The 22,112-nt window shown below is 40.4% G+C and overlaps 2 protein-coding genes across 2 annotated transcripts in view; both read right to left on the bottom strand.

The window, feature by feature from the left end:
• The window catches only part of slc16a10 (solute carrier family 16 member 10), a 33,528-nt gene extending 27,068 nt beyond the window's left edge, over positions 1 to 6,460 (bottom strand). Inside the window, exon 1 of the mRNA XM_035143744.2 lies at positions 5,944 to 6,460. Within this exon, the coding sequence (XP_034999635.1) occupies positions 5,944 to 6,271 (328 nt within the window). The 5' untranslated portion in view covers positions 6,272 to 6,460. The remainder of the gene's footprint in view (positions 1 to 5,943) is intronic.
• A 1,030-nt stretch (positions 6,461 to 7,490) lies between these two features.
• rpf2 (ribosome production factor 2 homolog) lies at positions 7,491 to 16,013 on the bottom strand. Its single transcript, XM_035144303.2, has 10 exons — positions 15,856 to 16,013; positions 15,511 to 15,643; positions 13,651 to 13,688; positions 12,164 to 12,203; positions 11,985 to 12,066; positions 11,709 to 11,785; positions 9,842 to 9,941; positions 9,638 to 9,740; positions 9,243 to 9,387; positions 7,491 to 8,227 (listed from the first exon to the last, which is right to left on the bottom strand). Exons 1-10 carry the CDS (start codon positions 15,876 to 15,878, stop codon positions 8,042 to 8,044), a joined length of 927 nt encoding a protein of 308 aa, XP_035000194.1. The 5' UTR covers positions 15,879 to 16,013; the 3' UTR covers positions 7,491 to 8,041.
• Positions 16,014 to 22,112: the final 6,099 nt, after the last annotated feature.

The following is a 22,112-nucleotide window of genomic DNA, read 5'->3' as shown; positions in this document are numbered from 1 at the left end:
GCCAAGTCATGGCTCCCAAAATGAAAGGACACACATACTAATTTAACTACAACAGGACTTGTAGCTTTATCCTTAAAAAACTAATACGAAAGGAAGTTACATATAGCTATTTAGATGAACAAATTATCATATTCTCCACACATACCTTTAAATTAACCAATGATTTCTTTAATAACTTATTCATTTTGAGATGTGTTCTATATAGTAGTATTTCATCACTGAAATGTAAAGTGTTAACAGGTTTTTTATGTTGAAGTATTTTCTCTCAGCAAGGGAGTTTGAATGTGAGAAGATGCATGTTGCAACATGTGCGTTGGTATGACTCTGTTGGGTCTCACAACACAGGCAGCTCATATGTGTTTTCAAAGAGCAATCAACTGTGTTTCAGCCCCACAGACCGACATGAAGTCAGTCGATATTATGTACGGTTTGCTAATGATAGCTATAGTTACTTAGCTATTAATGCACATTAAAGAACATTCTTCCATTCTTCTTAACAATGGCTCCAAGAATGGATCCTTCTCGTGCCAACCTGTCCAAGGATTATTGCTTTTCAAAAAAAAAAAAAAATCAGTCCCAGTTTAAATTGCAAGTATTAGGATTTAACTCGGACATTAAATGTTAAAAAACCAAGGGCCCAAAAAACCAACTGTAAATGCCACTTGTGCCAAAAACAACCTCCTTATATTGAAGTCATGCTCTAAACATGCCCTAGTATGCAATGAGAAACATGCTGACACATAAACACAAACAAAGCTGTGGGCATAAATCTTCACTCGGCTCCAATTTCTCCACAGCGGTGCAGTTTCCCTATAGAACCATAAGTGCAGGACACAGAGGGAGAGGACTGCTGGTTGAAGCTGCTGTGTTTAAGTAGATGCAAGGCAAACTGCTGTCTTAAGATAAATTGAGGGTGTAGATATATGAGGTCATCTACGGAGAAAATTAATCTGAGTGTAGTTCCTCTTCCAACAGTGTGAGCACAGCTAGTTCCTTCTGAGAAGACTTACCAATTGTAACTTAAATGCATGTTTAACTTAAAAAGTAACACAAAATCCTAATCAAACCTAAAATTACTTGACAATAATACAAAAAAGATAAACACAGAAGAAGTGATGATTTAATGGCTTGTTTATAAATTCCATTTTATAATAATTTTCTGTCAAATCGGCCTTGCTGAATTAAACATAATTGAACTAAAGTTACTATGCATATTACATCATAAGTAATACAATTTTGTCATATAGGCTATAATTTCTAAAAAGTTGGGTAAAAATAGGGTAAACACTATTTTCTATCAAAGTAGCACAAAGGAAATCCTTCTCAATGAGGATGATAATGAGAGATCAAATGTTTTGTCTGTAAGTCATCACCAGACCTCTCAAAGATAATCAAATCAGTCTGTGCTGACTATCAGTCTTTACACTGCAGGTCTTATCTTACAGAAACACCAATATTAGAAGGGCAGGGATCCCATCATAATGATACATGATGTTTATCAAGTCTGTCTGTCTTCTCATTCTGACTCTCAAAGCGACTGGCCCCTTCCACTTCCCCCTTGCCATCCTCTGCACTTCTTCTCTGCCGGTTTCCCACTTCCCAACCATTCAACTGGGTGATTAATGCAGGAAGAGCTGAACTTCATGTTTACTTTGGGAAAATGTAAACAGGTTTTGTAACAATACACAGATACATGTGCGCTCAGGTCAAGAGCTGGACAAATGCAAGGAAAAAAAGGGCTGACCCTAACCTCCATTGTTATCACAAGAGCATGAAACCTCTAAATCAAAGCTGTACATCCTTGGTTACACACACATTGTCAGTTTCACATGCAGATTTTATCAGTGATATGACTCTGCACACACAAGGAAAACCTGGTTTCCCAACAACTGCAAAGGCTCATACCAAGGTGGTGATGTCATACAGCAGAAGAGAAAGCAGTTCACCTCCTGCTGCCATGTCACAAGGACAACAAAGCAGGCTCCAAAGAAGGTGTGCAGTTAGTGAAAAGTGACAGCAGGTAAAATTTTAACACTTCAACACCAGTTACTAGAGCTCCTTAGTGATTCTAAGTAAATGAAGCACTGACAGGTGGACTGTGAGAGGTCTGGATGGGGGCTGACAGCTGGGTGAGCTCTCACAACAGATTACAGTGTAAGAGCAGAGAGAAGAGAAAGACACACTGTGCATGGTACTAAAATCGCAAACACGCTCTTACAAACCAAAACAGTTGAATCTGACAGGTGAGAAACACATTCCCACACCATGAAAGGCTAGGATAGCAAACTAAATGTGTTGTAGACGGAAAAAACAATAACGATAGTGCTGAGGCTAGAAACAGTTACTTTTGAACACCCAGAGCTCTCAACTTTTTTAATTCAATTCAGGTCAAGTTTGTAGTATTTCAAAAGATAAATCGGCAGAAATTGAATATGGTTTACATGATGATGTTTTGGAAATCATTGTATTTTCATTACCTTAGGATATGCCCTTTCTATCTGCAAGTCCTCTTCGACAGAGTCCGCCAGATTGCACCACCATGCTTTTACAGTAGCCCAGAATGGACAAACCAAACACTGGCTCTAGAGAGGACCTACAGGTTTTCACAACTTTTCATATTCTAAGCATTTCAAATGCTGCATTGTTATGTCCATATTTTTGCTTGCAGTCTTTCTCTTCTCTGTCTATGTTGGTGCATTGCAGAATTGGCACACTGCTGCCACCAGTACATCAGAGGAATATTGTGAAATCATTGGCAGGGCTGTATATCACATCACAACTGCCACGTGCTGGGGCATGCACAAGGTAACAGTGCCATAGCAGTCAAAACCTGGAGGTCAACAACTCTACAGGGAACATTTAATCTTCAAATAACAGATGAAAACTAAAATTAATTTCAGTTTCACATGGGAGCCATCACAACTTTCAGTTAGGGCTACCCAATCACCAGACTAGAACAGCAATAGTGGACAATTCTGCTAAACGCTGGATATCCTAAATGACTAATTTTTTTATTCCAATGCCAACGTATTTAAAATGATAACTTTCAACAACATCAATACCTAATGAATACTAACCACCTAAACACAGCTGTGGCAAAGATTACATCGATTCCAATACCAGGTTCAAAGGTTTAAGGAGACCTAAATGATTGCATAACACGCTGAATTTGAACAGTTTCCAAAGGCACAGTGTGTTCTATTACACACTTCTCTGTAATACAGGCAATATAAAAGCTAACTTATCTGCTTCATTGTTATATATTTTAGGTTTATTTCATTGGAAGTATGGAATAGTTTAAACATTTTAACCTTTAAGACTCAACCTATTTGTTTTTTGATTACTGCTGATCCGCATATGATCAGTATTATAATTCTGAGTTCATAGGATTAAACTGTTGTTATAGTTTGCATGCAAAGCTGTGCCCTGGGCCTTTATATCAACTGTTGCTTGTGGCCACATTGCAGGGTAACCGTCTATGTGGGGTTCAGCAGGCTAGGGCCTCAGCAAGGACTTGAAATTGAAGCTCTCACCCAAAGGAATTTTAACATTTGATGAATCACAATGAATTTTGCTCTCACAATAAATAAAAGTAACACTAGAGTACTGCCACTGCAGTTAGTTAGGTAAAAAAACATATTTCAGAGCCGCTTAGGCTGGGAAGTCTGAGGCAAAGTGGGGATGGGGATTTGCAGGACAGAGCCAAAGAAGGCTGAGCTGTGAGCGGGACTGAATGACTGGCCAAGAGGCATGGGGATGAGCTGAGGAGCAGACTGGCGAGGCAGGGGGTCGAGTGAAGCTGGAGACCAGTGGAGATGAGCTGGTTGTGGAGAGGTGCGATGAGTGGCGAGCGTGGCAGGCAGAGAGTGGAGCAGACAAACATGAGGTGATCCTGAAGCTCAAGGAAATAAAGGGTACTTTGGGTCTCATCAATTTGTGAGTTTAATCTCAGAGAATACTTGGACAATATACCACAAAACTCTTGCATCTCAAAAAACAATGGCTCTTATACCCTGTCGTACTAAGCATTTAGACCGTTGCACAGTTCTGTAAAAATATGGCCTCTTATGTGTCAGTTAAGCCCCATTTCTACTGTCAATGTCAATTTTATTTATACAACACATTTAAAAACAACTTGGTTGACCAAAGTGCTTCACAAATGCTACTGGTCAAAAAAACCACGATAACCCCACTAAGGAACAACCGCCTCAGTTTTCAGGGCATTTGTGACATTGAACATGTCGCACAATTTAACAAAAACAGAAAGGCAAACTCATTTACTGACAATAGGAAAGGAGTCAATCGCCTTTTTTTAAATAGGTAAATACGCTGAACTGTTTATAACCCAGAATTTCTGCATAATAAAAAGTATTACATATCACTGTAACTGTAGGGTATAAATGGGCAACTTCCATCCTTGTTGCGGCAATTACTGCAGTTGCCAAAAGGTGTTTATAGGATTCATATACATATTAGTCAGAGCTCTGGTGCGAACATCTGCTTCATAAGTCCTTTATGAGCAAAAACCCCAGGATATCACTGGGATGAGCAAAATGCAATGTATTGATCACACACACACTGCTTTTACTCAGTAAAAACAACCTTTAAGTCAACACACATGCTGACTTCAAATGGGGTCATGTTTACTGATTTCACTAGAAAAGATCATATGACCAACCTCTCACTCTTTTGAAAGCTCAGGGTTCACACGTGGTGACGCGTTTGCTGTTTTCCAGAATGACGAACGCTATGGAAATTCTATTTTTTTTTAATAGAAGTTGATATCTTGTATCGATGGAGGGGTGGGTGAAGGCTTTCAGGGGTAAACAGCGTTGCAGTCGACAAACGGTGTCGCTCTGCTCTTACATGCTCAAACACCAACAACAGGTGGTTACAATCAATGCAGAGCAACACATGGTCATTACTCTTTGGGTTAGTGTCTCTATCACACACACACAGTAGGAAAACATTGAAGACTTTTTGGTCCTCTTCATTGACTCTGAATCGCCTCCCTATCTTAAGCCATCTTTTCATGGAGGTGAATCCAGACAAAACAATCCATCATTCATATTCACTGTGAAGGAGATAAACTGTCAGCCCTTTCACCATATCCAGTCCAGAAAAAAAATGTATTTACAAAAGGTATAATACCATACAATACTATGATCAATTGTGGCTAAAACCTACATCTAGAAGTAGATTACTCAGTAGGACGGTGAATAACTTTTCAATGTGATTCTGTTTCAGACGGTTATAATTTAAGCTCCACAGTGAACGGCTCTCGAGAAAATATGAGAGAGAGAGAGAGAGAGAGAGAGAGAGAGAGAGAGAGAGAGAGAGAGAGAGAGAGAGATTAATACCAGGGGTATCACTTCTATGACTCCCAACTGCTGTGTCACTCAGCCAGTTTCATTTCTCCTTCCCTCTCACACCAGGAAACACATGTGCTGTCACTGTGGGGAGGCTGCATGGTGAAGTGTCCTTGGGCAAGGTACTGAACCCGAATTGCGCCTCGAAGAAAAAGTGCTGCTAACAGATGCCCTGTATGAATGTGTGCGTGTGTGTGAATGGGTGAATGTCAACAAACTGTACTGTGAAGCACTTTGAGTGGTCATCAGGGCTAGAAAAGCTCTGTAGAAATACAGACCATGTACTTGCTAGCTGACTTTAGCTGACTTACAGTTGGTGGTACAAGCCTTCGCAACTTTTGTTGTAAAGACATGACAGTTATTTTTTAAACACAGAAGACATGTCGAGAGGTCGAAGGTCGTGGTTCGTGTCTGCGCCAATAACAGTCGAGGACACCTCTTCCTCAGGGAGTTAGCTTGCAGCAGCACGTTGTTCACAACAGTAAATCATTACACGCTCACGCAGCCCACGTCACCTGAGGAGGGGGGCCCCCCGCGCCGCCCCCGCCCGGCCCGCTGCCCGCTGCCCGCTCACCTGTCTTGAAGCGGAGGTCGTCATCGTTCTCGGAGCCGAACTCCCGGAGGAGAGAGAGGAAGAGGATACCGAAGGCGTTCTGGATCCCGAACACCGAGCCGTTACACCACATGGCGGCCAGCATGACCACCCATCCCCAGCCGCCCTCGGGGTGCACAAACTCGACCTCCTCCGCTCCGGGAGCCGCCGCCTGCTGCGGGACTGTCAGTTTAGTCTCCCCGTTCTCCTTCTTGTCCTCTTCCGGCTGCCTGTCCTCTGCGGGTGCAGCGGCGGCCCCCTCACCTGTACCGGCGGCATCACCGTCTGGCATAGTGTTCCCTTCTGTCATTGCTGGCGTTTCTAACGGTGTGGAGGTCAAACCAGTGCTAAGCTGAGAGGTGGACGCTCCGGGCTGTGTGTGAGCAGTGGCGCCTCAGGTCAGGGGGAAGCTGTCTCCATAGACGGGAAGCTGCAGTGCGAGCTGAGCTGCTCAGACACGAGCTGTTCTTACTCTAACTGATCCAATGCTGCTGTTGCAATATTATATATAGACAGCAAGGAGGGGCGGGGCTCTGCGGCACCGGGCATCTGATTGGACACTGTCATTAAGGCTCAAAATGAGAAATGGTCTTTGATCTTCATTGATGATCAACATGACGCACGTACGACTAGTAATTAAATACTGATAATAAATTCACAGGGTACCGCCCATTCCGTGACGCCTTAAAGCTGCTATGAACGGTCTCGCTTCCTCTTCCCAGCTGCTAAAAATAGATAAGTGCTGGACAAGCAGTCAGCCGTGCGCATGGATGTGTGGTGAACAGAGTTTAAAAAAAAGTGGGTGAGATGTTTGAATTTTTTTTGGGAGATCACGACAGAAAGAATCCAGACAAATACACAACACTGACATTTGAGAGAACCCTAAAATCCCCCCCTGAAGGACCTTCACTTTATTTAACATCACTTCAGAGGTCAGCAGACATTTGTTAAACTGCTGTACATTGGTGTAAAAACCATGAATGCAACAAGTAAGAGCTCTATAACAAATGATTATCAAATAGTGGCAGCTAAATACAGCTGCAAATACCACATTAGTAAATAGTCTTATATAGGAGTGACTGAAAATACAAGGGGGTGCATTGGATTTATGACCACCCACTCTGCTGGTATTGTTTCAGGTTATAGTCAGTTTAATCATTCCTCTAGTATCAGTGTTTTATTTCCACAAAAAACTATGTTGTTCTGTGGTTTCAAAGTAACTGGTTCCATATTAAGATGGATTAAAAACCTACATTAAATCATGTTCTTTCAATAATTAAAAGAAATGAAGCTCGTTTATATCCAATTTTAATTGCTAAGCTCTCAAATTATGAACATGGCCCCTAGTTGCTCATCCCAAATCACAGAAATGCTAAAGATTGAGTGCCCCTTAAATACATTTTAAAAACATTTTATAAGAAGCACTGCATCCTGATCTAGCCCGTGCAGTCAAAGTAGGTACAGGTTTAGATCGTCATGTGTGAAACTGGGGAGTTGTTTACTTAGCTTTTCAGGAAGACAAACAGAAAGATAGTAAATGTGTTTAGGTTTATTTAGATCCTATCAGGCGATGTAATGTAACAGTGGCTACTCTGATTAGCCCGACGACTTCCTGTCCCCACAAGTTTGTAGACAATTCTTCAATTAACAGAGGATTTATCAATACACAAGCAGGTGATCAAAAGGAACAAAACCAACGATCCTTAAGGACCCAACAATTAACACAGGAAACTATTTGTTAAAAACAAAACGTTTAGAAAAAGTTTTATTTCCTGCTGGTTAACTTACATTCTGATAATTCAGTGGATGACATTTGTTGGGACTGAACTGAGCTCACACTTTCATGACAAAGAACCACCAGAATGTCACATGGGAAAATACAAGGGGCAAAGAAAAGACAGGGAATAATAGATCTGTGTCCTGACAGCCTGGTGGCAACTCACATGCAAAGTCCTTCCAACAGTAAAATCTGGCAATGATAAGCACATGGTTGGTGTTATAAACACCGTGATTGTCCAGTTCTGGACACTGATCCACATGCACGAGTGACGAAAGCAGTCCAGCTCTCCCATCTCGGACATCAGTTCTCTTCTTTAGCCACTTTGGCTGCCTGTCCAGCCTGCTCTTCAGCAACCACCTCTCCCTTCCTCTTCCTCAGGCCCTTCATCTTGCGTGTATGCAGCTTGGACAGATCCTGCTTCTGCATGTGCACCCGGCCAAACTTGGAACCAAAGGTATCATGGGAAATGTTCTTCTTCTTCTTTGGCTGAAACAGAGAAAAGCAGAAACATTAAGAACTGAAAAAATGGTATTCAGAACTTTTTGATAAATGTTTGGTCATGGAATTTATACAGAGTAATACGACATAAAATAATAAATAAGATAAACATTCAATAATATTGAATAATACCAATACATCAACTGTACTGCAGGTTCTACTACTGACACATCAATACTACCCATCCTGTGAAACGGTTATATTTTCATGTTTTAAACAATGTAGTTTGAGAATAACCTTGTTATGGCCCAATGCGACAAATTGTGATATGTGAATATGGGCTATACAAATAACATTTGATTGATTGAATAACAGGCATTTTCTTATCTTATAATCTTTCAGGTATGTTAGCAGTGTGGCTCTATAGGTGATCATATTGGTAATTTATTCTGTCCATTGGTCTATCATTCAATCATTGGTGCCAGTCTTAGTTTTCACAGTTAAATCATCTTCCTCCACACTTTCTGACAGCATCTTACATCAGCTTGTTCCCAGTTTAAATGTGTCAAAGCCAAGGATCCATGACTTTATGGCTGCATAATTTCATTAAATTGAAATATTACACAATTTGGTGATAATTTTAGATCAAATTTGAAATAGTAAGAATAATGTTTATAAATGGGAACTGTACAGAGGTTTACCATTTTTAAATCTAGGTAAAAACATGGCCTCTCCTCTGGCGCCATCTTTGGAAGAAAGTATGTTTCAATTTCCATTTCAAACCTTCCAACTATGTTTTTTTGTTGTGTATTAAGCAGTATCATGGGGACTTAAACCTGTTAATAACAGATTTTTAGTGACTGGATTATGTGCTAAAATGGACCAACGTTAAAATAAAATATGAAAAACTAAGTGAAGCTCACGAAAATTCAAGGCATTTTGTTAATTTTTGTCATCCAGCTTTTCCAGCGCTGGGACCTCTCATTGTAGTTTGATCCCATTTTCCATAAAAGAAAGACTGATTTAAAGGGATATACAGGAATCTTATCCAGGTGACGTTTACCTTTAGGGCCTTAGGCTGTCTGTGGGCCAGCTTGTACAAGTCGTCTGAAGCCAGATGTGTTCTTCTCATGACAAAGTCAAAAGACGGCCCAATCTCCTCCAGCTCTATCCGTGGTGTCCGACACCCAGACTTCTTCAGCAGACACCTGCAGGGACACATTACATCCGCATTTCTGTCATGGTGGGTGTTAGCAGAGAAAATAAGAGTGGATAGTGGTACATACCAATATCTAACAGAAACTTAGTTTTTTCAAACCCATTTCTAATCAGGATTGAAACACGAGCTAGACACAGGCCAATGTGACAGAGTCGGCAATGTGCTCCCTCTTACCCAAAGCTGACCAACTGACCAACTGAGATGCAAAGAGGATTTTAAAGCGACTTTAGTTTCAGTACCTGTAGCTCCGCATGAATATTTTCCCATCCAGGGCAGTGAAGTGTATAACATGCTCTAAACCTGCCAGGCGCACTGCAGGCACAGTGGGGCCTCTGAAGAAGTCTAAACAGTGGGGAAAGGAAATGGACAAGGGCCAACATTAGCAGACACATCATTTTCACCTAAAACAACTGCAGGGACAAGTTTATATCCTTTGTGTGTACCTATGAGCAGACTCTTCAGACGTTTGTGCTCAACTTCGGTATCAAAGGCCTCTCCAGCAAACACGAGCATTGGTTTAGTTCCCTCAGGACATTTACTCACCTGCAACAGAGAGGATTAAGAATATTTTAGAATACTTAAGTTATTATTAGTGAAAAGAAATTCAACACATGAATAAAGTTGGTTGCATTTTAAACAATCTTAGACAAGAGGACACTGTGGCCTTACTTTGTCAAACTGGTTTGGTCGTCATGGAAACGCTACAGTTGAGCCTGTTCGCTGGTTTAGAGTAATGCATTGTTAACTTGAGGTTTTGTTACTTGATCCTATGTGGACGATATACTGTGATCAACCAGTACGAAAATAGTTTTACAACCTGAACAGGAGGTCAGGTCTGTTCTCAGACAAGAGTTTATTAAAGTCTGTCCAGAGGTTTATTGGACGACCATGCTGCCCTAAAGGTCTCAAATAACACTAAAACTGTATGATGTGTTTATGCAGGATATATCAGTGTAAACTTTGTTGTCTATTTGGATAAAATATGATGTCACATTAAAATCTATTTGAAATAAAAGCACTGAAACGTTTCACTTTATTTGTGGTCACCTGCTGTCCTCTGCTGGACAGTCTGCATTTTTCAACATCAGTCTTGTTATCCAAGGGACTGGATAAAAGTAGAATGTATCTGTGTCTCAATTCAAGGGCTGCATCCTTCGGAGGCTGCATTTGTGTGTCACAGGAGCATAACTTGGTCGTCTAATTTTTAAGGTTTAAACCGTTTGTCAAAGAGGTAATGGAGCCGGCAAGCAACGACACGTCTAATGCGTGAGTATCACGCTTCAACTTAACCAAACAGCTATTGGTACACGTTTAAAAAAAACAAACAAGGGGCATTAAAACTTTCTGTTCATGTCCAACTTCACTAAGGAGACGGTCTTTGAGGGCCCCATAAACCGCGTCCTCCAAAGGATGCAGCCCCTGAACTGAACCGCAGACGTATCACTTTTATTGTGAGTTCCACACTCGGGCACGGCAGGATTGATTTTTATGGTTATTTCAAATTCATTCTGTTTTTCTAAAGAAATAGTTGTGATCATACTGCTCTGCTGTAAGTGGTGGAACAGGATTACCTTCTTACAATTTCAGTCGACACTTTCTAAGTATAAAAAAAAGGTGAACCCTTAAGAATTATCTTCATTTATGTATAATGTGTCTTCAAATATGGTCATCTTAGTTTATTCCTTGTCTATGCTTAACACATGGAAAAAGCATGTGAATCACGACACTAATGACATGACTGAATCTAACTAGAAACCAGCCAGTGATACCAGATTGAAGCTGTGTGCTACATCTACTCTGACTTACACATTTTGAGTTTGCTGTTCACAAAAATTCCCTACGCTACTCCGACATGAAGAGTAATTATTACTTTCACATGATCATAACCCCATGAAGGCTCATTTAAGAGGCCACTAAAACAAAGAGGCAAACAACATCAAGCAGCAGAAAAGTATTTAGGCTGACAGAAACTCAGCTGGAACACTAGCACAACAGCAGATTCAACACATAACCACTGCTTCCAGTTATTATGCTAAGCTAATCAAACTGTGTCCTGACTCCAGCTTCACATTTTAGGCCCAAGCCTGAGACTGAAATCAATTTCACAAATAATCTATCCCTTTAATGTGAAATCCTACATAAGACTATGGGTAGAAGGCATTAATGTCAACTACAGATGTATGTGGGGCCACCTCATATGCTTTATGTGACATGGTAAAATGAATAAGATTAATGTAAAGGTTTCATCGCCAGCTGGTTTGTCTATAGAAAATCCAATTTCCTTGACAACAGAATAACTGCAACAGTTACCTTAATCTCACTCAGCGAGACAAATTTCTCAATCCCAAGCTCGATCATGTCCAGCACATGGAAGTCAAAGAGACGACCTGCGAACAAAACAAATGAGCTTTTCAATCCACACAACAGACACTCTTCCATGTTGTGACATATTTAGTGTTTAGACAGGTTTACATATCATTGATTATTATGCTGACATCAGATTCTGGGCTACATGCATGTTGACTATAAATTACCTGGTGTATATATGTATACTTTACAACTACTTGAGAGTGAAAGAGAATTTACCAAATATGAGATTATTGGGTCGTTTCTTGTTGTGAGAGCCAAACAGAAACAGAGAGCTGTCTGTCTTCTTGGAGAAAAATTCCTGATGGAGAGTTCAAATGATTAGTGATACACCTGGGAAACATTTACAAGCATTTAACTGTAGTTTGGTGCATTTGCAATGTTTCCTGCACACGTACCAGTGAAGTGGAATCCTCAAACGGCCGAGTGATGTTCTTTCTGAGAAGAAGTAGCAGATTTTAATCCACTGCAGATGGACACTCAACATGTCTAAAGTTACCTTGTTATGATTGTTTCACTAGGTTAATTCAATATTGATTCTGTTGGACTGTTAAAGAATATTATCAACCCATGCTTTGGATAAGGTTAGGTTACTTTATTTGTACCCGTAGATAGATTTATTTTGCAGCAAAAAAGAGGAGGAATCCATCCAAACACAATTCAAAATTATAACACGCTGACAGAAGACAAGACCACAAAAACCATGACCAAAAGCGATAAAATGCTTCGTTATCAATAGAGGATTGGATAAGGCCAACTGTGCAAATACAGCTATAAACTGTTCAAATGAATAATTGCAGCTGGAACAAAACTATTCCTATAGCGTTTTGGCCAGAGGGAAGAAGCTGAAATTCCCCATGCAGAGGGTGCGAGTCATCACTAGTAATGGAGCTGGCTATCCTAACTGTCTGGTGAACAGGGACTCTAGGCTCCTCTGTGGCTCATTTCACAACCTGACTCTGTCTGTTTCTATCCTTCAAAGACAGGTTATCAAACCATGACACCAAAGAAAATGATAAAATCTTAGATAAATGTGTATTCGTGTGTGGGCAAGTTTTCTAAAATCAATGACCATATCCTTGGTTTTTGATATGTTAAGTTAACAAAGAGCTCAACAATTGGTCCATGGCTGTTCTCATTTGCCTGAAGCAGACTCACATTCCTAGAGTCATCCTCGTACTTGAAAATGATCCTATCATTAAAAGAGCTCTGACACATATTTGTATAATGGATAAAAAAGAAAAAAGGAGAGAGCACGCACCCTTGTGGTGAGCCAGTGGAAGAGCAAACTTTATCTGATAAAAATCCATTCACTCTGACTTTTTGTGTCCCGTTTCTATGAAAATCTAAAATCCAGCCCACAAGATTAAAACTTAGGTTAAAATGTTCTAAAAGCCTAAGGGTTAAAATGTAAGGTTGAATTGTGTTAAAAGCAGATGAAAAAAAATCAATAATCAACCTAAAACTTTTCCAAGAGATAGTTATCATTCTGTCCGTTCTGCAGCATAACAATCCTGATGTGAAATGTCATGGAAATGTGACACCAGAGAATAGAACATTTAGGAGAAAACATAAATGATGTCAACCATCCACCTCTGCTGTCATCATCTCTCACTCAGCTCTTAGAGGATGCCATAAAAAATTCTGTTTGTTTTGTATGAACAAATAAATTAACACCCACATGCAGTAGGATTGTCATAATACTAATATTTTTACATTGAATATGTAAAACCATTTGTGATGTTGCATAAAGTAATATCACACATTTAGTCATTTGCAATGCACATATGAAGTTATCATCTAACGGCATGAAGGAAAATATAAAATACGCCATTTTATCTGCACTTTAAGTTTTGATCATTCCTGAGATACAAAGGCCACTTACTTCTTGTACAGCACAGCATTGGGTTTCTTCAGGGAATACTGCAGGAACACATTTATTTAGTTTCACAACTGTCCCAAAGTCATCACTTCATTTAGACTCCATCACAAAGCACAATAAAAAAAAAAACTCTCAGTCACAAGTTGGACTGACAATGATGTGAGCAAATAAGGGAGTACCACTCTGCTCTTCTAATGAAAAATACAGTCCAGTATTTCACAATGTTATTACCACCATATTACCAGTCTGAATTATAGTGGGTCAGTAGGTCAGTGTTGTTAACCTGTGGTCGATTCTAAATAACACATATATGTAACACACACTAGTTAACTAGTGTTTCTGCTATAAACATGTTGCACATGGAATGTGTTAATATACTTATATATAATACACATATACATAGGCAGGTGACAAAAGGAAAACCTGGGAAATGTGTGGAGAAACGCAGCAAAGAAAACAATGTCAATCTTATGCTGGGCCTGCACAGTCATCAGATCTGAACCCAAGTGAACATCTATAATGGGAGAATTTGGACTGATGTGTTAGACAGCACTCTCCACCACCAACACCATTAAAACACCCAATAGGTAGAGGGAGACTTTGCTACATCTTGTAGAATCAATACAAAGACTTCCACATAGCACTCTTATACTTCTGTCTGTCCTAGCAGGGGGATCGCTCACTTGTGGCTCTCTTTGAGATTTATATGTTCCTAAGTTTAAAGATTCTCCAGTATAAAGATTCTTTGTTTTTGGTGGGGGGGGGGGGGGACGGGGACTTATGGTGCTTTAACAATTTACTGAGACACTTAATGGTAAATGGTCTGTATTTATATAGGGCTTTTCTAGTCTTAATGTTGTTTTATCCTTTATTGGTGAAACCTGACTTGAGTGTGGCCCAAAAAATCTCACCAGAAGCAGCTATTTGCTCTCTGAAAAGTAGCTAAAAGTCACTGGATTGCGTGATGACGCCACGTTACGTAGATACGTCTAATTAGCATACACCATGCTGCCGACTGGCATCCCATTCTCTTGCAGGATGGATATTTTGTTTGGTCGTTAATTTTTATCATTGAACCATAACTGATTGACCCTTGTGTGTGAAAGGTGTTTTTTTTTGTGTTTTCTAATAATAGTTCAATAGAAGTTGTATTACTTTACTTTTGTAATGATTGCAAACCCATGCATGAAGGTTACTGAGCCGGTACCTTATAGGACTTGGGCTTTGCTCAGTAACCTTCACACATGAGTTTGAAGGACAGGCAGGGTAGCGGAGCTCTCCGACTGTAACCTTGTTTCCCACACGCTGTGCAGTGCCCGTGTGTTACGAGTAAAGTGCCATCGGATTTGAATTTCATTTTAGTTTAGAGTCTGCATTGTCGCGGTACAGTACTGAGTGTAAAATGCCGATATGGCGATAGACGTAGTTACAGGACAGTAACCTCAAATTATTACTATATGTATGTTGACCTATATGCCCAAATTTTTCTTTTCTCTATGTCCAATATCAAAGTCGCTAAATTGGCAACACTGCCTGACTTTGATGGAACTGGATTGCAAGACTCTTTGTAATCTGTCTGGATTAATTTAATTTACATATATTAGTAATTTCGTATCAGAATTACACATTAACTACCTTCATAAACTTAAAACCAAACACTGACAGTTAAGAGGAGGCGATGAGAGCTTTTGTCAGGGACGCGCAGACACAAGTGAGGATGTGTTCCTGTTAACCTGCTCACGGTGTTAGCATCAGGAGGTGGACCGGACTGTGAACAGCAGCCGCCCTCAGTGAGTGTGTCGTGTGTCTCCTCACATCCAGCCGCTGTCAGGAGAAGATGTGAGAGCAGCTCAGGTGACTTACCACGTCCTTGAGCGCCTGTGTGACGGTGAGACTGGTGTTCCCCCCCTTCATTATCATGGCACTCTTCAGGTCCTCACTCAGCTTCGGCGCTCTGGCATCCAAGAAGCGCTTGGCCCGCTTTGTCTTGGGTTTTCTGCGGACACACACAAACACACAATGCCAGTGTTAGCAAAACATATGTATCCTAAACCACACCTCTGCCCATACGTGAAGCCAATGTTGGCCTGCTACAGTCTTCGATGCTAGGCTAATAAAAGATAGCTTCGCGGGCACAAACCAAGTTAATTCTGTAGGAAATAAAAGCGTAAACACGGTGATATCCAGAGGATAGAGTGTCAGACTTACACCACATTGTTTAGCTGCGTCATTTCTGTGTCTTAGTTCGTCTTCCTCGCAGAGAAAGTAGCTCCCACGTTGCTCTTCTGCCTCCACGTGATACCCAGCAAGTCTATGGGCGGAAGACAACACTGGTGTTTCTTCTTCTATGGCCTTTGACGGTGGTTGACATCCTGCTCTAAATCTATCAGCGCCATCTAGTGTCACAGTTACACTCCACAGTACCCACTGTCCACCAGAGGAGCAACAGACCAAAATAACTGACACGTGGTGCTATCCCATCTAATGATAATGGCACTATATGGCAAGCCATTTGAGAATGTATTCCATATCCTTGATATCACATGTCAGTCCCCTCCACTAGTTTGGTCTTTGTCAGAACTAGTTGGACATTTGGTCGCACTAGTTCAGCATCTTATTGTACTAGTTGAACAAAAACTCTAACTAGTCACTCTTTTTCAGCAACTAGTGTCACTTTTGTCCAACTAGTTCCAACAGAAACCTTACTAGTAACAAAGCTTTTTGACACACTAATGGCCGCCTGGACAGAACTAGTAACGCTGAAAGTCTCACTAGTTAACTAGTGAGTTGCAAAATCGCTGACATGTTAACTAGTCAAACATGGATTCAGCTCACTAGTTAACGAGTGACCTACAATTTTCTGCACTAGTTAACTAGTTAGAGTTTTGTTCAACTAGTGCGATAAAATTGATTTATGAAGTCCAGTGTTGGAATTAATGTACACTGGGTCACTACATCTTTATCTGGCCCACTTACTCTGGATAAAAAATGATTTTTAGATTAATATTAGCAAAGAATAGATAAATAATTGACAGTAAATCGCCCTGTTTGCGTTTCAATTCAAAGCTCCTGTTTCAACTACAGTTTTTCTACATGTAGTCTAACAACTTGTCTGTGTGCATTACTAATTACTACTTCGAGACTTCTATTGTTTTTCAAGATGAGAAATATTTTTCTCGAACTTCAAGAAATTGGATCCAATCTGCAGCAACTCTCAAATAAGGTGTAAAGACTTCATTTGAATGCCCATTCAAAAATCTTGATTGTCACTTCCGGACACCTAATGCTTTATTTAGCCCAGCTTCTAAGTATTTTGAATTGAAATTAGATTTTTCTTTTATTGTTTCCTCTATAACCTGTCCAAAACTTTGAGTTATTATTTCTGTGACAGTCAGTCGTTGATTTATTGTGGGCTCAGTATGACTGGACCGCATTAAACTATAGAACTGGAACAAGTCCAGAGCAACTCCTTTTATGGACTGACCCACAGAGCTGGAAATGTCTGCTCCATATACAAAAATCAATTAGGATGTGTAATAAGGCCGAAAATTGCTCCCTTATTATATATCATTATCATCATTTTTAAGATTTGGAAAAGAAAGCAATTTAGAATAACATCACTAACTGAAATGATTGATGTCATTTTTCTGTCAGTTTCAGGGTCATGGTGTCGTCGATGCTGGCTCACTGTATCACTGCCATGGCTCACAGGGACACTTGAGCAGAACAGAGCCATCTTTCATGTTGTTAGTTACACCAGTGTTTTCCATCCATGAAAATGTCTGCAGTGAAAGATGACCATTGCAGCCAAGCAGAAAAACATGGACAGCACATGTAGGACAGATGTTATTGGCTCATGTAGCTGGAGACCATCATTTTAGATAGAAAGTAACATGATTTGTGTTGTTCTCTACGTTATTTTAAAAACAAACCTCTGACACTATGCTTGTTTCTTTCAAAGCAATTTGTTGTTCCAATTGGCACGTTGATTAGACCAGTTCACTCACTGGCCATCAGATGGAAGCACAGTCTAGCTCATGAAAATGAAATGTCATAATGTCATGATACTGATTCTTCTAATGCTGCTGTCATTTGTTATTATTTGTCTTTTAGTTTGTATTTAGACTCCACTTCTCCCCAACCCCCGATTCCCATTCAATTGGTTCCATTTTGTTAAAAAATAGTATTTCCTGCTTTTCTTCATCTTAAATCGCAGTCAATTGAATCATTTTGAAGTGAGGAGCATTTCTACTTTTCGAGTTTTCAAATCTAAATATTTGAATATAACCGAGAAAACAACTTTCATATTAATCCACAATGAAATAATCAGTTGCAGCTCCATTTTAGATGGCTAAAAATCAGTTCCATCTTGACCAAATGCAACAGCAAAAGGTTGCTTAGTTTAGACATTGATGCTTCAGGAAAAAAAACAAATGACATACCTATCACAGAGGGCTAATGTTATATAACAGCACTATGTTTTACTTGTAATGTTATAAGTAATTATATAATACTTTAGATCACCTTGTAGAGATCGGTTTACACTCTGACCTTAAAGGGTCTTTTTATGTCGATCTCTGTCAAAAAGGTTTAACCCTCTTTGATTAAATGGTACTAAACAGTAAAACATGAAAACTGCACTTTAAAGATTAAAACGTGTTTAAACTGCCGCTGCCTTCAAATGGGGTCATCTTTACCACGTTCACGAGAAGAGTACACATGAATGCTGCCCTCTAATGGTGTTAACAACCATAACCAGTTTTGTATATTTTTGCCGACCTTTTCCAAAATGGCAGAGGCCATGAATGTTCATTTTTAAGCTTAAAATCTCATAGTTTTCTTTCTAATTTAATTATCTGACTGAAGAAAATGTTGATGTTCCCAACAGCCTCATCTTTTCTCTCTGTTGTTAAGCCTTTGTATAACCTGCATTATGATGCATGACTGTTAGCTTGCTGATATGTTAGCCTCTGTAATCTTTAAAGGTGACAATACGTCCATGTTGCCATCGCAACAGCTGCGTTCTCACGACTTAACCACTTGAAAGCCAAGCACACCGTGTACACAACCCTAAGGTCAGAGTCAAATGTCATTTTGTACAAACAATAGTTCACCATCTGCTTGTAGAAAATTCCTCTCATGTCACTGATAAGGTAGACAGCCATAACAACAGCCAAGATTACCAGTCAGTCCCTTAAAGTCTCAAGGTCATGGATCTCTTAGTGGGAGAGACGTAACTGTGAGCTACAACATGAGTCTGAACCTTGTGAGGATACCCAGGTTTAAATACAGTAGAGAACAGCCTTCAGAATCAGGCATCGTTACACAGTGTTCACATCTTCTGCTAATCTCGCTTCTGAGCATCAATAAACTGCTTCTGCTTTGCGAAATCCGCATCTCCAAAACCCTCTTCCAGCAGCTCACTTTTTTATTTCTCCAACAAAATTTGGTGTCACAACAGTATTCCTTAAGCAGTAAGGTGTAGCATGTGCAAATTAAAAGTGTATCCTTGCTGTTGCCTTTGCCGTGTCTTTTGTTCGACGGGATACTGAGGAAATTGTGTCCATTGTGTGTTTACGACATTTGGCTGTGAACATCATTTACAGTCAAAGTTGATGAATTTTAAGTGACCAGGAAAAAGAGAGAGTCCATTGAGCTTGAATTTGGATCGACTCAATTTAGTATTAGCATACATTACTCAACCGTTACAGTTACGCCAGTTCAGGAGATGAAGGAAGAGGAAGGTGCGGTCAGCTGTGTTTTTAAAAATGATGGTGCATTGAGTTTAATGCTTTTATCTTGATGCATGCGAGTCAACCGCATTGCCTTTGCAGAGGACTTGTGACCAACTCTGCATGGTCCCTACCATTGAGGCAAAGTGGCCTGGCTCAGTCCATGAGTCTTCAGGGAGTTTGCACTTTGCCACAGACTGGAACAGGGTACTGCAAACAATTGCTTTGGTAAATTATCTAACTGCATTTGGTAACACAAATCATTGTAATATTATTTTTTATTTTCAGGGGTGTTCAGTGGAGTGCTGTTGGGGGACAGGGGGTACGCCTGCCAGCCCCTCTTAATGACGGCCTTTATCAAACCTTATGGAGGGTCACAAAATAGTTTTAATGTGGCCATTTGCAAAACCAGGGCCAGGATAGAAATGACATTTGGTCTTTTAAAGGGTTTACGCTTTCCATGCCTGTGTATGCCAAGAGTAGGCCGAGACTGGACTTGCAGGATAATTTCTGCAGGTACAGTGTTGCACAACATTGCAACTACACAGAAGGAGAGGACCCCCTCTTTCAAACAACAACCCCCTGATGTTGTGGATTCCGTCACCCTAGACCAGGGGTGGGCAATTCATTTTCCCAAGGGGCCACATACGAAACAGAGACTGTTGTGGAGGGCTGGACCAATAGGCTGAACTCAATTCTGCTCAATACTAATTTTATCTGCAGTCGATTTTGATAATCTTCTACTGGTAAGAGTAAATGTTACGATTAGGCAAGTAAAAAAAAATGTAGTCTGTGTTGGGCTTGAAGAAGTGCACTGAAGTCAGGTTGAATGTCTGAGGTGGATATGTGAAGGACAGCTGACAGGTGATCGACAGTCAGAGAGGATCTGTATCTGGATTTGTTAAACTTCATCACGGAAAATGTTTGTTCACAGATGTAGGTAGATCCAAAGAGAACTAACATCTTCTGAGCATGCCTCCTCATGTATGGAAAGTTCTCCTCTTTGAGAGAAGAATAAAGCTCCAACAGTGATAGTGACCTAAAGTGCTCTGCTAGTAGTGTATCAGACTGCAGGTCAATGAGTTCAGCTGAACATCACTGGGTGCATTATCCACACTGCACATGAAGCGGAAAGATATCATGTGCATTTCACTTTCATCTGTTTTGAAGTCTTGAAATCGCCTTGAAAACTCGCCATGCAGTGTCCCTAACATGGATGAGTATCTGTGGAGATGATCAGCTGATGGTGTGGCTTCTTTCAGTGTTGGCATGTGGGTGAGAATGTTACCCACATGCCCACAAAGAAACTGCAACTTTCTCATGAAAGCCTTCACCAGGCTGTACGTTTCATGTGCAAATTGGCCCTTGCCTTTTAGTTTGGTATTTAGCTCATTCATTAGTGCATTGACATCAACAGCAAATGCAAAATCTGCCATCCAGTCTGCATCTGAGAGCTCTTGGATGTCCTTGCCTTTCTTCTCACAAAACTCTCAAATCTCTGCCCTCAGGTCCCGTACTCTTTTAAGCACTTTGCCCAGGCTGAGCCGTCCGACAGCTGTGTGGTAGCCTACAGTATGTCGCCATGTTCAAAAGCGCAACAAACTGTTTGAGATTCAATGCTCTTGCCCTGATGAAGTTAACTAGTTTAGTTACAACATCAATAACATGGTTCATTTTTAGCACTGACTTACACAACACCTCCTGATGTATAATACAAGGCAAAAATAGCTATTTCAGTTCTGGGTTCATTTCACTTCTTTATCTTGCATCTGCTTCAAAAGTCGGACATTTTTCCCTGTCAGATTTGAACAACCATCGGTTGTAACACCTGCCAGTTTGTCCCATTTCAGCTTGTCCAAGCATGCATTTACCTCCGGGAACACATCACTCTTAGTCGTCGTCCCTTTCAATGACCGCATTGATGCCAGCTCCTCCGTAATCTCGAAGTCTTTCGTTATCCCACGTACAAAGATGAGTAACTTGTCGTGGACATCACAGCTCTCATGCAGAGCCAAGGAGAAAAAGTCCAATCTGTCTACTTTAGACAGTTTAGCTGAAGCTCCAGATTTCCTGTGATGTCCTCGATCCTTCTCATTACGGTTCGTCTGGAGAGGGGCACATTCAAAAATGCTTTTTCTCAGAGCATATTAGTGCAGCAGAGTCCACCAAAAACTCTTTGAGTTCAGAGAATGGCTTACTATTTTTTGCGATATTGTGGGATATCACAAAGCTTGTCTTGACTGCTCCTTCCCTGGATGTGCAAAGCTTGGTAAAAAAGCCATGTTGCTTTTGCAGCTTGGCTAGCAAAGCTTCATTTGTCCGTGTCTGCTCTTCATCAGTCAAGTTTTTTGTATTTCTCTGCATGTTTAGTCTCGTAATGGTGAGATTGTAATCCTAAAACACAGCAATCTGTTCGCCACAAACTAAGCACATGGCTTTACCTTTGACTTCAGTGAATAAACACTTAGAAGTCCATATCTTGTTAAAAACTCTACATTCTGTATCAATCTTTCCTTTTTTAACGTGAGCTGACATTTTTTCAGCCTAACAGCTAACTCACACCTCTCCTAAACCCTGTTCGCCAACACATTGCAGTGAAGCAGCATACGCTCGCTGGCATTCAAAATGTACAGATGTAAAAAATAAGTTGTCTTAAAAATAAAAGCTAATTAGTTGTATTCTGTGCATGATGTGCACTTATTTACGTTTGATTCCTAATTTCCCATTGACCTC

Source organism: Hippoglossus stenolepis, chromosome 20 (genome assembly GCF_022539355.2).
Source record: "Hippoglossus stenolepis isolate QCI-W04-F060 chromosome 20, HSTE1.2, whole genome shotgun sequence".
Taxonomy (NCBI): domain Eukaryota; kingdom Metazoa; phylum Chordata; class Actinopteri; order Pleuronectiformes; family Pleuronectidae; genus Hippoglossus; species Hippoglossus stenolepis.
The sequence above is the reverse complement of the archived record's forward strand: the minus strand, read 5'-3'. Positions and strand labels throughout refer to the sequence as shown.